Source organism: Psittacula echo (assembly GCF_963264785.1).
Source record: "Psittacula echo genome assembly, chromosome: 2".
Lineage (NCBI taxonomy): Eukaryota > Metazoa > Chordata > Aves > Psittaciformes > Psittacidae > Psittacula > Psittacula echo.
The window spans coordinates 45,915,299-45,932,326 of record NC_137737.1 but is presented as its reverse complement, the minus strand read 5'-3'; the positions used below and the strand labels follow the sequence as shown (position 1 = coordinate 45,932,326).

Below are 17,028 nucleotides of genomic sequence, written 5' to 3'. Positions count from 1 at the left end.
AGTATTATCTTGGAGTGCTGTACTTTGTGTAGAATATATTTTGATATTTAGTATACTGATATTTTAGTATTTTTCGTATTTAACCATATAAACAAAACACTGGGTATGCTCTCATGCAAGCATTGCGTGCACATCCAAATTCTCAATTGTCTATGGTCATTACAGAGGAGCACACCTGCATCCAAGAGCTTTTGGGCATGAAGTGAAAGAAAAGCAAGAGTAGACACAATTCCTTCTTCTCCCCCTCAAGTATTGTGGTTGTCTTCTTTTAAATGTAGCATTCCCAAGTTCATATTTTCTTGCTTATTTATCCTTTCCCCATTTAGAGATAATCCTCTTCAGGAACTTCACTTTGGGGCTCAAAGACATTGTCTCCTCAGAGAAATTCAATAAGTCACAAGTGAAAAACCCATAAACTTGTTTTCTAACCATCAGTTTTATATGTATGACAGCTATAATTCTGATAAAAATATGTTGTGAAGCCATAGAAGTATTTTTTCCTTTTTATCATTAACATTCATAACTTTAGTGCTTTCTGCAACTAGTAATCTATAAAGTTTTATTTTTTATAATTATCAGTTTTAAAAATCAGAGATTGTTATTTTAGTGAACAGAGGGAAAAAGAGATTGAATCAATATTTTTAAAAATTGTTTTCTTTTATTTCCTGTGACAACATACTTTCATAATTATCAGCAAATTTTAGTACGAGAAAGAGCACAACATGGTCAATTAGGTTAGTGTGTGACTGTTGGGGGCATTTAGAATTTTTGTCATGCAAATGATTTGAGGATTATGGGAAATGCAAGCAGAAAACCACCTAAAATATCTAGTTAATACAAGGTATTTCACTATTCTGGTGATTAGAAAAATCAAAACCAAAACCAAACAACAACAAAAACCCAACAAACATGGAAGAACTGGGTTTGCTTTGGGAAATTTTTGGGAAACTGGTTTTGCTTATTTTATTTTCCTTTTCAGTGGGAAATGTTGGTTTGTTGGAAGGAATATACAAAAGGTTGAGCTTTCCAAACCAAAAGCATATCAACTTGGCATGGGGAGAGATAGAACTAGATACACACTGGTATTTTCTGAAATGTGTGTAATCTAGAGAAGTGATACATTAGATTGATAAATTTTTTCTGGTCCTTGTGCTCACCAGTGTTATTGCAAAGAGACATATTGCTTATTGCAGCAGCTGAGCTTAAGTCAAGCGCAGGCACAGTTAACAGCAGTGACTGCAACCAAGCGGTCCATTTGGAACCAAATGAAGGTGGAAAATGTTTGCCTCTGATGAGACACCTGGTGAGGTCAAAGGTGCAGTATGTTAAGTATTTGCAAAATACTCCATATCAGTTGGAAACAGAATAGTATCACTTAAATGTTAATATGTTAATCAAGCTTCATTTGATGATTTGTGTTGTCAAAATGCTTTATGTTGTTTTTCTCCTCATGGTCTGTTTACATGTATAGATCCTTCCAACATCATATCTTCATGTCTCTAGGTGTGGACATACTACTAGGATCGTTTCTCTTACTCCTTTATCTGCCTTGTAGGATAAAGCATATGACTGTTCTGTAAAATAAATATCTTATTTGCATATGTTGATGATATATTGGTAAATGAAGAATTTAAAGTGGAAGAAATAAGTTAGTTTTGTTTTTCTAACCCTGTTGATGGAGTGCTCAAGTGCATAGATAACTTTTGAGCATATGAAGAATCCTTTCAAGCATCATTGATCGCTCATTTACTTTGAGGTATGTGTGAATTGAAGTGCTATGCTCATCGAAAGTTTTATGCTAAAAGACATGCGTGGTCTTGCATATCCTGCCATACAGCCAAGTATTTTTCATGCTGTGCCTTAAAATGACACCTGAAAAAGTAATGCTGTTGACTTGGATGATGTGAACCTGACCCACTGATACATCCTGTGGGTTTTCAATGTGAAGCTGATATGCTTGAAAAAAAATTAAGCTCAGTGTAGATGCAAGAATAATTCAGAAGACTAAGTCCTTCTTCAGACCTAGAGTTCAGGTATAGAAACATCCTATCCTACCAGTACCTCAGAAATCCACTCTTCAGGATCCATTTAATAAACTCAGGTTGAATATTTGTTTACCTTTTTTCTCAACAAATTCCTTAAGATGACACTGTGGGTAAGCACTTTGACAGAGGTGACCAACTCATAGCACAGAAGCTATCGAATGCTAATTGTCTTCAGTTAAAAAAAATCAGGTTTAAAAATAAAAGCTATTGGTTTGTGTGAAGTTCCTGAATCATTTCTCCATCCCTTCCTTATAGGCTGCTTATTATGTGAGATGGCCTCACCTTTTATTTGCACAGAAGCAGTAGCTAGCTGTGGTATTTTCTGCTAATTTGGAAATCCAAACTTTAAATAAAACCTGTTCAACTTCAGTTAACTAGCAGAAAATATGCTGGCTTTCAGGTGTGTGCAACTTCTTGGAGCTTTTACTGCTCAGAAATCTAGGCCTTTGGCAGGAATGGATATGTGGTCGTCATACTGTCTGTTCATTCTTTCTTTTAAATTACGTGCTTGATTCACCTAGGCCTTTTGTTTCATTTAGAAAGGATGATAATTCAGGTAATGCTTGAATTATTTGAAACTATGATATCCTACTTCAAGGTAAAGATGGTTTAAAATTTAGATGTTATTGTGCTAAAATATTATTTCAGTAGGATTTTCTCTGCTGCAAATTTTTTTGAACAGTAATAATTCATAATGTTAATGTTCCAGAACCCTGGGGCTGCTTGTGAAGCGACTGGAGAAGGGTGGAAAAGCTGAGCAAGAAAACCTTTTTCGTGAGAATGATTGTATTGTCAGGATTAACGATGGAGACCTTCGGAATAGGAGATTTGAACAGTAAGTCTACCTGCCACGCATTACATTGCATTATTTAATCTTTTAACACTGCACCTTGCAGTAATTTGAGGAAAGTAAGAGAATATTGACTAAGCTTGCCTTTTGACAAAGAAGATAGAGTTACACTAAAGGACATTAGGGGCTAATGTCAAACTATGGAGAAATCAGGATGATTATTGTCATTAGAGTATAAGTACTTTTTATTTGATTGTTTTTGTACATTACAGGTTTTTTTCTTCTTGCATTGGTAAACTGTTTATCCTGAAATTTCCAGATGGCTTTTGCTCTTATACTTGCACTGCATCATGTTCAACATAACTGGACAGCATGGAAATTTTATTTTTAGCATTTTAAAAACACCTGTGCTATTGTGTGACTTGAGAATTAAAGCAGAAACTTCCTAGAAAAGTTTTGAGACAGAAATATTTGCTCAGTGGATGCCTGAACTTGGTAGAATCTCACAGTGGTGAATCAGAGAGATTTTTAAAAGTGAAATCAGGTTGTAATTCACACAATAATTGAAAGAGAAGGTAGAAAAGAGGTATGCAGAAAATCAGGGTTGTCAAAGTTTAAAATATTGTTCAGAAAACCCTAACGTGTTAAGTGCCAGAGGAATATAATGTATTCTGATTGTCCTTTACTGAACACGTGTTTGAGGTGTGCTTATTATTTCTTTGGCAGTAACCTGATTGGAACATGACCCTGTACCCTAGGCTTGAAAGTTGTTTGTCTCTGCTTGTTCTGTGGTTCCGTATCACAGTTTGTAAAGTTTATGAAGACAATTGTTAACCTTTTGTACTTTGGATCGTGACCTAAAGCCCAATGTCTGTCTGTGCAGGATTAAGCTTTTTTCCTCTTTATATTTTATTCTGAAAGACTAGTAACTTACAAAAAGTGTAAACTAGACTTCTTGCAAGACTGCGTATATGCTCAGCAAAGTATGGAAATATATAGTCTTTTTGTAAAGGGTAATTTTCATTTTAATAATTCTGTTGTCATTGTGACTACTGTTATTACAATTATTGCAATTATCAGGTTTCAAACCAAAAGGACACTGCAGTCCTGCCATAGAACTGTCTGCATTTGAAGACTGTGGTTAAAATTTTTGCTTTTCCAAATCCAGTATTTGGTGTGTTAGTTGTTAAGCATGTTTAACCATTGTGTTGCCCTGTGGCAATAAAACTTAGCCGAAAGCATACCAAGTAGACTAGGGAACAGATTCAAGTTTAATGCTTTATGCTTGAGTGCAATGTGTCTGTCAGCTCATGTTGCTTAATTAACATTAGTAATTATGCTTATAATGTCTTGTAGTCTGCAGTCCTAATTTGCCAATTTTCTGTTCATTTTGAAACCTAGAGCACAGCATATGTTTCGCCAAGCCATGCGTACTCCATTCATTTGGTTCCATGTAGTCCCTGCGGCAAATAAAGAGCAGTATGAACAGTTGTCCCAAAGCGAGAAGAACACGTATTACTCTAGCCGGTTCAGCCCTGATGCCCAGTATGCTGACAGCAAAAGTATTAACAATTCTGGACTTCACACATTACAAAGAATGTCTCGAGCGGGCAACCAGTCCGATCAGACAGACTCCTACTCTCAGCTACCTCATAGTGTGAATTCATCAGGGAAACCACCCTCGGGCCTGGTACCGTCACCTCAGAAAGTTCTCACCTCCACTGCAAACAGTGGGTATAACACCAAAAAGATAGGGAAGAGGCTCAGTATACAGCTGAGAAAAGGTAAGGCACTGGTGTGCTCCTTATGGAGCATGAGGTATGTGTGCGTAGTTTATGTTCACGTGTCCGGTGTGATTGTATTGGGCAGGACAGCTTGCAGTAGCATGGGGAATATGATGAATTGATTTTGAAGCCATGGGTTGAATTGTCCCTGATAGCATGTTCAGGAGTCCAGCCGTGCATTCAGTGAGTGTGGTGTGTTCACAAAAGGCTGTTTTGAAAAATGCCTGAACATTGTTTTCTGTCTCTCAAGTAACAGAGGAGTGCTGTAAGTGCTACGAATTCTGTTGGCCAAGACCCAGGGAGTGGTGAACTACTTAATATAAATAAATAAGCTAAAATGGCCCATATTCTGTACTTTACAATTATCATGACTTTTCAAATTGAGTAACTGTGGTTTTGCCATTAGATTTAAAGAGTGTGATGGATCCACTTGGTAAATTGGACTTTATAATTTCCAGCTAAAGCTTTTCTTTATTCCACAGGGATATGAAAGTCTTTGTTTAAATGGTAGAGATGTAATGTGATATTTCCTATTTTGGCCTTTATGCTAATGTAATTTATATGGGGGTGAGAGACTATGTAAGGACAGAGGAGGAAGTAGTGAGTGCTTATCTTAATATCTGTGTTATATGTGCATATGTAGATGCATTGGTACATCTGTGGAATTTTTATGATGTGTTAAATGTCCTAAGCGAGAAATTTGTTTTTTTTCTGTAGTTATGATGTAGATGCTTTTAAGATAATTTGAAGTATAACAAAAAGCCATTAAGATGTAAGCATTTCTTAGCTCTTGAGAAATGTTTTTTTAAAAGGATTATACATGCTGTAAGCTTTCTGGTATTAAAATGAACATGTTTAATGTTAGATATAATTTGGCCTCTGGCAGCAAGATTAGGCTTTACATTACACAGCAAAAAGGTTACCCATTTGACAGTATTATTCATGAACTCAAATACATTCCCCTTACAATATCGTATGTCCTTAGTGTTAATAATTGTTATTAATTAATCTTTTTATCAAAAGGTATTGAAGATAGTGCACTGAATGGTAGAGATTTCACAGTTTCAGAGGTACAAGGCTACTTGTCACATTATCATTACGTGTTCCTTTCCATGAACTTCACATGAGCCACCAGATTGCTTCTTTCTGGTTGCTGAATTTTGAGCTCTACAAACTTGGATGACATAAGGTTGAGTTGACAGTTTGCTTCTGTTGTTGATGCTCCTTCAAGAAATTCTTTAGGCCATCAGCTCAGATCAGCTTGCTTGGAAAAACTTATTGGCTGAGTAAGGAATCACTGTGCTTACAAATACGCTCTCAGTCACTACAGTGATTTTTACCTAATTTTTGTGTCTGCAGAAGCCTGTAGAAATACCACTCGGACATTGCATAAAAGGATTCTTAACCAGGAATGGAAATACACATTTTATATAATTTAAAAGCACCAAGCAATGAATACAGAATATCAGAACAAAGTATTGTTACGCTAAACAAATGTGGCATTATAACTGCTCACGAGATGCGAGAATACAATTTCATGTGTTATGGATCCTTTGACTTTGATATGAGGTTATGTTTTGGACATCTTGCACTGAATGGTGTTTCATAAATACTCTCCCCACTTCTATAATGTAATTTAGCCTTGTTGGTAGCAATATATTAGATGGTTTTGGAATGAAGGAGATGATTGCTAGCTGTTGATGGAAAGTGATCTGTATGATACTTTAACATCTAGTTCACACCAGAGGAGCTTGATGGCTGTTGCGCTAGTGAAAGCTTTGAAATACATAGCTAGAATATATTTCAGAAGTTTATAGGGAATATTTGTGCCTAACAATTTTCTTACATGAAGATACTACTTATAAAGAAATGACATCTAGCTCAGCTTATAGACAGACATAAACTATTTAGTGTACTGTATTTTGTGCATGGTAATTTTTAGGGGTTTTTTAAATTGTACATAAGGAACAATACCTTTTTATTATTGATGTCTTTTGTTAATATCCACAGTAGACTTGTCCTCCTAGTCTGGCTGTCATTTGACAACTCTGAAACATACATGTGGAGAAAGAAAAGAAGTGAAACACTTAAGGATGCCCCCAAGTAGTTGTTATAAATATGAGTGCATAGGGATGTTGATTGTCTTTGATTATTTCTAATGAAGGATGTTGTAATAATACGGGCTTTATAGATATTTAACAAACGTGCTTTCTTTGTAGCTAACAGACAGCAGTTAAATCACCAATTACCATCATTAGATTAAAAACTCCTTGTAGGGTGCATTAAGGCATACCAGCATGTAAAGCTTCATCTTGAAATTCACTTTGGATTTAACCTGTGCATTCTGGTTACTGTTGTAGTGTATAAGAATTGACTTTTTATCAATACAGACAGACCTACTTTATTACAGCCATGTTTGTGTATATTGCATGAGCTTTATTATACAAAATGACATGGTAAGATAACCCTACAGTATGTGCTTCTGTAATTATGATTTCTTAATATTTATTGCTGTTTTGGCATTTTAAAATAACCTGATCTTTCATAGGATTTAGCAGTTTAATAAAGTCAGACGAGAAGGTCAGTCATATGTTTCAGTCAATGCAGAATGTTTGTTGGCTTTTCTAAATGAAAATGGATATCTGTTTATCTTTCCTTAAAGGTCAGGGCCTGAACTTTTAGCATATAGATGTAGGGGTTATTGCTGATATTCTAATGCCATTAAGGCTGTATAACAGTCTAGCTTAATAGCTCACACAAATTAAGATAGTGCAAGACATGACAGTCAGACTGTGTTTGCATGTGTTTTGGTGTAGGCTGATACACAGGAAGTATAAATAAATAAAAATAGTTCTTTACAGCTAATATATAGAGAAAGTAAGACCACTGATACAACACACAGAGTGTTAGAACAAATTTTGACCTCATATACACCAGGACCATTCCAGAGTGTTTTTTTAATTTGACTGCAAGAGTTCGAGCCAGTGCAATTGAGAGAAATTTAATCCAGCACTTATTAAATAATAAATAACCAATTATACAACAAATGATTCTAAAGCTTAGTCTTTGAGCACTGAGTAACTCACAGTGTTTAGCCTGATACCTGCTAAAGCATTGAAAAGACTGCTTTTTAATTGCACACTGTATTACTCAGGTTTCATATATACTGTTTATGACAGTATGTATGAAACTAAGTATATATGTATATAATAAGTATATATGAAACTGCTGTACTAAGACCAGCCTGAAGTACTCAGTTGTAAAATTAGCTTAGTTTTATTTGTTAGCCCTTAAGTATAATGTTCATTGCATCGGATCGTTTCTATCTATAGCTACATATTTATTTGGCTAAATTAAACATATAATTCTTGAGGTAAAATATCAAAACCGAGCTCTTGGTTTTTAAGTTGGTCCTAGTTCCAGAAAATATTATGCTGTTTTTTGTCTGAAGCATTCAGTGCATGAGGACTTCAGTCCACATCTCCCCGCTTTCAGAGAGCAACTTAACTACCAGCCATGGGAGTTGCAATCATCTCCCCCTTTATGGCCCAAAGAATTTTTGTCTTCTACAAAATAGTATAGCTTAAAGAGAAAGAAATGAGTGACACAGCTGCAGGATACTGTACAGCATGAAAGCTGTAGGAATCACCAAGTGCATCACAGAAATGACATAGAAGCTGTGTTCTAGGTGAGTCCTGGGAGGAGGGAGACACCCTTGTGGAATGCAGCAGAGAAAAGGAGTTAAATTGTAGATGTGAGGAGGATTACGAGACTTGTTGCTCTTCAGAATTTCTTGTTGGATTCCCGTTTGGCTTGATGGTTTAATAATGCTCTATCTTATATACAGAGCTAAGCTTAAATGCTGCAAGTCCCATCACGTGACTGGGCATTCAGGGTTATGGCACAGTGATAGTTAGCCCTGAGGTACCTATGTTCCTTCCTGCAAGAAATCATTAGAAACACAAATAATGTGCAGGGGAAAGTCTGGAAGTGCACTAATTTAAAATTGCATAATATTTGCTATGGAGTAAAGCACATATGAGGGTGATTACTTGTTTTACTTGTGTTTATGTAACAGAGCGTACAAGACAGGACCCTGAACTTGTCTGTATCATGTATCTAAAGTGTACAGATTTACATGCATTTTTCATCATATTTGCCTGTTTTCCCATACAATTTCTTGAGCCAGACTTCAAATTGACATTTTGAATTTTTTAAAATTTCTTTTGAAGTGATGTGTTGTCTTAGACTGATTTTAGAATTCCTGTTCAGATGCAGTAGGGCTTTTTGTCACTTTTGAAATGAAGCATTCCTAAATTACTGAAGTGACCTTGAGAAATGAGATTCAAAAGGAGAAGCAAATAATTTTGGGTATTATTAGCCTCTGAAGAAAAGTAAACTGTATCAGGTTTCATCTTCCCATTTTTTAGAAACACTTCTGATCACTTTGTTAGTAGGCTGTAGCAAAAAGGGAAGAATGCTTCTATTAGGTTGATCAAAGATCTTTCTGAGAGGTCTGAGCTTTGCTTGGAGAAAAAAAGAGTTGTTCCCAATCACTTAACTACATAAAAATGTGTCACTTAGGAAAGGCAGAGTGTGTTCTTTGTCTTTCATAAATAATCTGCACAATCCTTTATTCCCTCAGAGGACTGTTCACCCACATGGATTTTCCATATTTAGATTGTTCTGAAATGTTCTCTGCTTTTCTTGCATAAGTACTAACAAATCTGTCGCCCAGTTGTCTGGTTATCAACATTTTCTATTGTTTTAGAAGTGAGATGATGATGGTGGTGATTATGATTGTTATTATTATTTAATTTAAGGAGATCTGTACTGAAGTACCTGAGAACTCATCTGCATTTTCTTAATTTAGGGGAGAGAGAAAGGCATAACTTACTTCTAGCTCTGCTTGCAATCCTGAAAGGGAAGATAACTGTACGAGATGTATCCTAATAAGTTGACAGTGTAGGTCCTAAGAAGTTGACAGTATAGGTCCTAAGAAGTTGACAGTGTAGGTCCTTCAAATGTTCCTTATTGGGTCTCTGGACTGATGTCACTTTCAGAGGGACATGAAAACACTGGAAGTAGTGCAGAGGTTGTACTTGATTTTTCTCTTGTGCTGGCAGTGTTTCTACCCAGCAGTTCATTTTGCTGCTGAGAATTCGGACCTGTAGCTGGTGCTGGATGAGAAGTACACAATTTTTTGTGCAGACAAGCCTTAGAAAGACAGAAACTTTATGCCAGAGATACTCTTTCCACAATCAAGAAGATAATCCTGGCATTAGTGAGAAATTTAATACTTCTTCACTGGGAGATAGCAGAAAGCCTAGCCACCTCTAGTAAGATTTAATAAATTTTTTAACATCCCATCAGTTTGTGATCAGTCTGATCCTAAATAGGATGACGATGTTAATTTTGAATATGCTAAGTTACATGAAAGTATGTCTTGTCATCTCCCCTGCCTTAATGCTACTAGAACATTTTTCATCTAAAACAGCAACTGAAACCTCAAATATGTCCCTCTTCTGTTTGTACAACATAGTTCTTTTACTATCGTAACTGCTTTTTTTATTCACTTAAAACTACTTTGTCTTCAGCTCAACTGAGCTCTTGAGGGTAATGTGAATTTAGAAGGTGTGTTCAGCATCACAGTCAAGAAAAAAGGGGAGCTCTCACTTGTCGAGAGAGCTACTGATTTATCAAAGAAGCCTAAGAATTTGAACTACACAAATTAGTGGGTAACTTAAAAATGTTATTGTCAATCAGTGTTAGCTGATCATTGTCAGAGGTGACAGCTATAGCAGAAGGAAGATGTTTTCTACCCTTTCTCTTTTTAAAAATCTCTAAAAGAGAAGTTGAACATAGCTTAAGCAATCTAGACCTTGCAAAGTAAAGCTTCTGGCTTTGAGTAGAATGACCCCTGTGTTTTCAGAAAGATGGAAATTCCTTCTATTTTCTACTCACGTTCTGGTTCAGCCTGTACATGTGTCCAGTTTCTCCCATATTGCTAGTATAAATCAGAGATACCAGAGGAGTCTGCAGTATGTTTGCACAGTTCTCTCATTATTATAATGGAGTTTTTCACCCTAAGAATTGAAAACATTTTAGCAGCAGGGAGATACTAAGTTCTTATTTCTATCAACAGGAGAACTGAAGTGCATAAAGATAACTTAAATCAGTTAAGTGTATAAAAAGAAAAAAACTAAAATCAATCTAGTCACAGAAGTCGTGTTTATTTTTCGCCTCGGTTGAATGTATCTATTTATTTCCCAGTATTGTGAACTTCTAATTTATATATGATAAGCATAGGAGTTTATGAAGCTGTACTATACAGCTAAGGGCAGCTAAAGTGCATGAATAGTAAATTGAAGCAGAAAAAAGGCAAAAAGAAAATGACACCCGAAAGCTGCCTCATGCAAAGCTGTACAGAACAGCATAGTGAAACAGAAGAGATGAGGCCCCTTCTTTCCACAGAAACAAGTAATTAGAATTTTCTCCTGCTAATATCTGGGCTCAGTGTGGATTTGTGGCATTCTGCTGGCTTTGGTAAAGGCTTGCGGGAGATTTGACAGCAGAAAATGCCACAGCCCAAATTTATATCCTTTGTGCATTTGTAATCTGAACATTTCAACTTCTGTTTTTTCCATGGGGGTTTAAAGTGAAGTGTGTGAACCAGACATCTGTAATGATGCCATAATCAGGCTATGGGGATTAAGCTTATTAATAATGAAATACTGTCCTGGGTGTGCAGTCATGTTCTGATATTGCTTTAGAAATTTTAGCAGACAAAACCTGTACCTAAAAAGCAGTATTCAACACAAATTCTAAAAATAAGAGAAAGATAAATTCCATAAAAAGCTGAGATGAGACTTAAAAAAGCAACTTACATGGGTCATCTTTACATTTTGCAAGGAGCTAAAAAGCTCTATGAACATTTGAAGCATCATTAAAATTGTGAGGTCTCTAAAGTAAAATATGGATGTTATGAGATCTAATATTTTTTTTTTCATCTCTGTGTAATAGCAGTGATAAATTTTATATCAACCTGAAAATGGATGAAGACTTTCATAGCTTTTCACCTATGCTGAGTGCTGCAGAAGGAAGGGAGGTTGTCTCACAATAGTTAGCCTGGAGGATTTGATCCAAATTTCCTGAACAATATGAGCTGCATGCACATGCTGTATGTATGTGAGGATTTACATACGCTTAAAATGCGTATTTTGAAAGGTTATGTCATCCCCAGCCCTGTCACCTATATCAGTTTTCTTCTTAATATGATTACCATCTTGATAATAAAATATATTGTACTAAATTTTGACCAAATGTAGTTGTGCAGATTTTGGAAATCTCTGTGCAGACTATTGATGACTGTATTGGACTCCTGCTTCCTTTTCACATGTGAATTTTAATCTGCTCAGTAAAAAAGTAGACTTAGAATGAACATGGAGAATAGTAAGACAGAAACTAATTCAGGCTTTAACCTTGTAGTGGGTTGACCCTTGCTGGACACCGGGTGCCCACCAAAGCTACTCTGTCACTCCCCTTCACAGTTAGATAGGGGAGAGAAAATATAAGGAAAAGCTCATGGGTCAAGATAATGACAGGGAGAGATCACTCAGCGGTTCCTGTCATGAATAGACTCAACTTGGGAAAATTAATTTTTGACCAATCAAATCAGACTAGGGTAATGAGAATTAAAACCAAATATTAAAACACCTTTCCTCCCCCCCTCCCTTCCTGGGCTCATCTTTTTTTCCAAATTCTCTACTTCCTACTCCCCCTCCCCAGCAGCATAGGGTGATGGGGAATGGGGATTGAAGTCAGTTTATCAAACACTTGTCTCTGCTGCTCTTTCCTCATCAGGGGAGGACTCCTCACACCCTTGCCCTGCTCCAGGCTAGGGTCCCTTCCATAGGTGCAGTCCTTCAGGAACAGACTGCTCCAGTTTGGGTCCCCCATAGGGTCACAGCTCCTGCCACCAAACCTGCTCCAGTGCAGGTTCCTCTCTCCATGGGGCCACAGGTCCTGCCAGAAGCCTGCTCCTGTGTGAGCTTCCCACAGAGTCACAGCCTTCTTTGGGCATCCCCCAGCTCCAGTGTGAGGTCCTCCATGAGCTGCAGGTATCACAGTATCACAGTGTGCTAGAGATTGGAAGGGACCTCAAAAGATCATCTAGTCCAATCCCCCTGCCAGAGCAGGAACACCTAGATGAGGTTACACAGGAATGTGTCCAGGCGGGTTTTGAATGTCTCCAGAGAAGGAGACTCCACAACCTCCCTGGGCAGCCTGTTCCAATGTTCTGTCACTCTCACTGAGAAGAAGTTTCTTCTCAAGTTTAAGTGGAACCTCTTGTGTTCCAGTTTGTACTGGTGGATATCTCTGTTCTACTATGGACCTTCATGGGCTGCAGGGGCACAGCCTGCCTCACCATGGGCTGCACCACAGGCTGCAGGCGAATCTGCTCTGGCGCCTGGAACACCTTCTTTCCCTCTTCCTTCACTGACCTTGGGGTCTGCAGAGCTGCTGTTTCACGCATTCTCACTCCTCTCTCCGGTTACTGTTTCACATAACAGCAGTTATTTCCCCACTTTCTTAAATATGCTATCCCAGAAGCACTATCACCATCACTGATGAGCTTGGCCTTGATCAGTGGCAGGTCCAGCTGGCATTGGCTCTATCAGATGTGGGGGAAGCTTCTCACAGAAGCCATCTCTGTAGCCCACCTGCTACCAAAACCTCATCATGCAAACCCAATACAATCCTCAAATGGTTCTGTAGTGTTGTATTTTTCACATAGGTTGTTTTCAGCTTCCCAGAGCTCATAGCTGAGGATTGTTGCGTAGAAGCTCAGCTTCTGTCTGTCCCTCTGATTTTATGCAAAGGGGTATGTTGTGCAACTTTTAGGGACCTTATCTGATATTGCTGAGTCCTAACTGCAAGTTTCCGTAGTAGATCAAATGTAGGTTGGACATGCATATGCCTAGGTAGTGAATTTGAACTGTAGACGTATGTTGACATATGATGTCTACATGAGATGTTTCATGTTGAACTTGTAGATGCTGACAGTCAGGAATATTGTCCACTGAATGTCTGTCTGGTTTCATGCTAGATTGTGTCCTACAAAATACACCTAATGTGCAGTGCTGGGGGGATGGGTGTTCAATGTTGAGTTTCAAAGGTTGTTGATAACACTGGACGGATCGCATTAAAAAGAGGATCACAAATGAGTTTTCTGCATAGTAAGAAAGGCTGGTTTGTCCTCTCAGCTTGTGCATCCCAGAATTGGTAGGGTCCTAAGTTACACTTCAGTAATGAGTTGTGGGCATAATTTCTCTGACCCCTTCTCTGTATTTCTCCAGATCATCTTAAATGTCTCTGTTTTGCCTCAGTCAGTCTTAGCCAAGCATAGCTGGTCACCTGGATGCACAACAGTACCTCAGAAAAGGCAGCCTGGCTGTACTCCCTATGTAGCAGAATGTGAGGTGGAACGCAGTGAGAGCCAGGGTAAAGCCCCAGGCAGGGGAGCTGTTGACAGAAAACTGCCTGAGGTACCTTGAAGCAAGAGAAATTAGACCACTGATCTCTGGTTCTGACTGTCACCTGCCCCTAAGTGTCCACGGTGTCCATAAATGAGCCAGCAAAGCCTCATGGCCGGCAGTGTCGGCCAACTGACATTGCTGAAGGGATTGCAAAAGAGAAAGAAAGGATCATGGATGAGATGAGGATTGACAATGGGGAAGACAGTGATAGGATATCAGATATGCTTTGTTCTGATTTCTTGTCACTCAGCTCATCTGAAATAGAAAGTTGGAAATATGGCAATGGCTTGAAAGTTGTCAGAACAGCAAGTTGCAAGGAGGGCCTGCTGAGCCACCTGTGCCAAGACTCAATGCTTCGACCATAGCGTTCCTATATATGCCTTTTTTCTCTTTTTTTGATGTGCAGTAATTCTTACATCTTATATATGTATTTTCATGGATTGTATCAGTGAGGTATACATACATTCTGCTGGATAAAAATAATATGTAATATAAATGTGCATTTAACGAGTAATATTCTACATTCTTTATGCAGGTACAGAAGGCTTGGGCTTTAGCATTACTTCAAGAGATGTCCCAGTTGGTGGCTCTGCTCCAATTTATGTGAAAAACATCCTTCCGAGAGGTGCAGCTATTCAAGATGGGAGACTAAAAGCTGGAGACCGATTAATTGAGGTGATGAAGTATTAGATGGTGTTTGTCTGTGTTTTGGCATGAGCCCACGTACTAGTTCACTTCCAAAGTCTTTCAGTAGTTGATGGTTTAAGAAAAAATTTCTTCTATTTTTCCTTATTTTTGCTTTGGGGTGGGTTTTTTTCAGCTTTGGTTTTCTTTTTTTTTTTTGTGTTTTTTTTGTGGTTGTTTTTTTTGTTTGTTTGTTTGGTTGGTTTTTTTTTTTGTTTTTTGGTAACAGATCAGGTGTTTGGCATTTTCAATACATAACAGAGCTGGACCTACTATGAAAACTATGAGTTTACCTGTTCATATGTGAATGGAGTTTCATAGTCTTGCATTGCTATTTAGGAATAAGTTGAAGCAAAGTGATCGTTACCTAAAAAATAGTATTAAATAAGCACAGAGTGACAGACCAGAAATTTTGAAGATGTTGGCAAATATGGAAAGCAATACCCTGGAAAGTTTAGTGAATAAACTGGACGGGTCAATATAAGGGGAGGGTAGTACTACAGAGAATCAAGGCCACTTCCCTTCTGAAGGGAGAATGTCCTCAAGGGAATGAAATTTCTCTTAGATACAAGCACAGCAGCAATCTTCCTGCAAATCTAGCTGGAGTGATACAAGATGTTACCACCAACAGCTCTTCATTACCATCCCTAAACCAAACGACACTGGAGAGGCGCAGCTGAGACTGTAACTGCCTCTCAGTGTCTTAACTTCACTTTACTGCAAAATTGGCAAAGTCAGCCTGAATTGTTGCTGGAGGATAGTCCCCTGTAATTACTGTAACCCAGATGGCTTGGGTAGAAGGGGACTGAGAAGCATTTAAGGTGACAATTATAGCATCTCAACTGTGTAAGCTGTGATGTCGTATGAGGGGAAGAAAAAAGATGGTTTGCTGACTTCTGATCATCATGCTCCCTTGCTTAACACTATTTGTTATTTTGCCTTGCATTTCCAGAATGTTTCTGAATAGGTAGGCTTGAGAAATCTCTATCTTTCTTTGGCTTCTCACTTGATCAAGTTAGCTCATACAGTGGAAATTTACCTGTGTATATCTATACCTTTCTGTCCTGATAAGTGGTATGTGGAGGCCCAGGGATTGGGCTGCTGAAAAAAGGCAAAACAAAGAGTAACTACCCCAAAGTTATTTGGGGGAAAAAAATATTTTCTACTTTTGACACAATTTGTGGTGCATGGTATATTTGTAATACACGTGTAACACTAAGACGTGGAAACAGGACCAGTTTTAGAACATACATTGATTTGCCAAAGGACTTTATACAGAAATTCTCGTAAAAAATACTGGTAGGTGAAATTAGTTGGCTTTAGCCTATACTGGAGTATACTGTTGCTGCTAAAAAGTATACTGTTGCTTGTATTTGTGTTGGTATGTGAAGAATGCATCTTTAGTTCTATTAAGTGGAAGCTGTACTGGCAATAAGCAGATTGCTTCAGTGAAGTTTGTTTAATGCTATCCAATATGATTCACCTGACTTTTTGGTATGAATTTCTACTTTTTTTCCATTGTCACAGGTAAATGGAGTTGATTTAACAGGCAAAACTCAAGAAGAAGTTGTGTCCTTGCTGCGAAGCACCAAGATGGGAGGGACCGTCGGCCTTCTGATTTTTCGACAGGAAGAAACATTCCATCCAAGGGAACTGGTGCGTAAAATAGAGAGCAGCTAAGAGATTTAGATGAATATAAGCAAATGATTTGATCTTGTCACTTGCTAGTACGTGCCTTGCCATGCACTGAATATAGGAGAAAGAAGATATTTTGCTTTATTTAGAACATTTTACATGAATGTTTTTTATTCTCTTAAAGATCTGCTGATGGAATTAGCAGATAATGTTGATAATGTATAAGTGAGAGTTTTATTTTGAGTGAAAATGTTTATTATAGAAGAAGCTATAGGATGGACTTTGTTTGGATGCATGCAGACAAGTAGATTATTTCATATCTTTCTTATAGACAAATCTATGTTTGAAATCCTGCCATTTGTCCCACTACCTGCTCACTAAATTATTTTAGAACAGATAATATTATGCCAAAACAGGATATGTAAATACCTTTCTATCTAAAACTAGAACATACAAGAAATAATACCCTTTTTTGAATATAAATGCAATCTCTGTGGAATGGAAACCCTGCAGTTATTAATTTAGCAGGGCAATTCAGGAAATGTTTCTGA

At 37.6% G+C, this 17,028-nt stretch overlaps 1 protein-coding gene across 8 annotated transcripts in view; it reads left to right on the top strand.

Moving 5' to 3' along the window:
• The window catches only part of PARD3 (par-3 family cell polarity regulator), a gene marked incomplete at both ends in the record, with an annotated part of 466,908 nt that overhangs the window by 251,462 nt on the left and 198,418 nt on the right, over positions 1–17,028 (top strand). For all 8 annotated transcript variants that reach the window (XM_080611294.1, XM_080611295.1, XM_080611293.1 and 5 more), the window contains 4 exons: positions 2,755–2,880; positions 4,237–4,619; positions 14,694–14,833; positions 16,370–16,498. In XM_080611294.1, the coding sequence (XP_080467420.1) occupies positions 2,755–2,880; positions 4,237–4,619; positions 14,694–14,833; positions 16,370–16,498 (778 nt within the window). The remainder of the gene's footprint in view (positions 1–2,754; positions 2,881–4,236; positions 4,620–14,693; positions 14,834–16,369; positions 16,499–17,028) is intronic.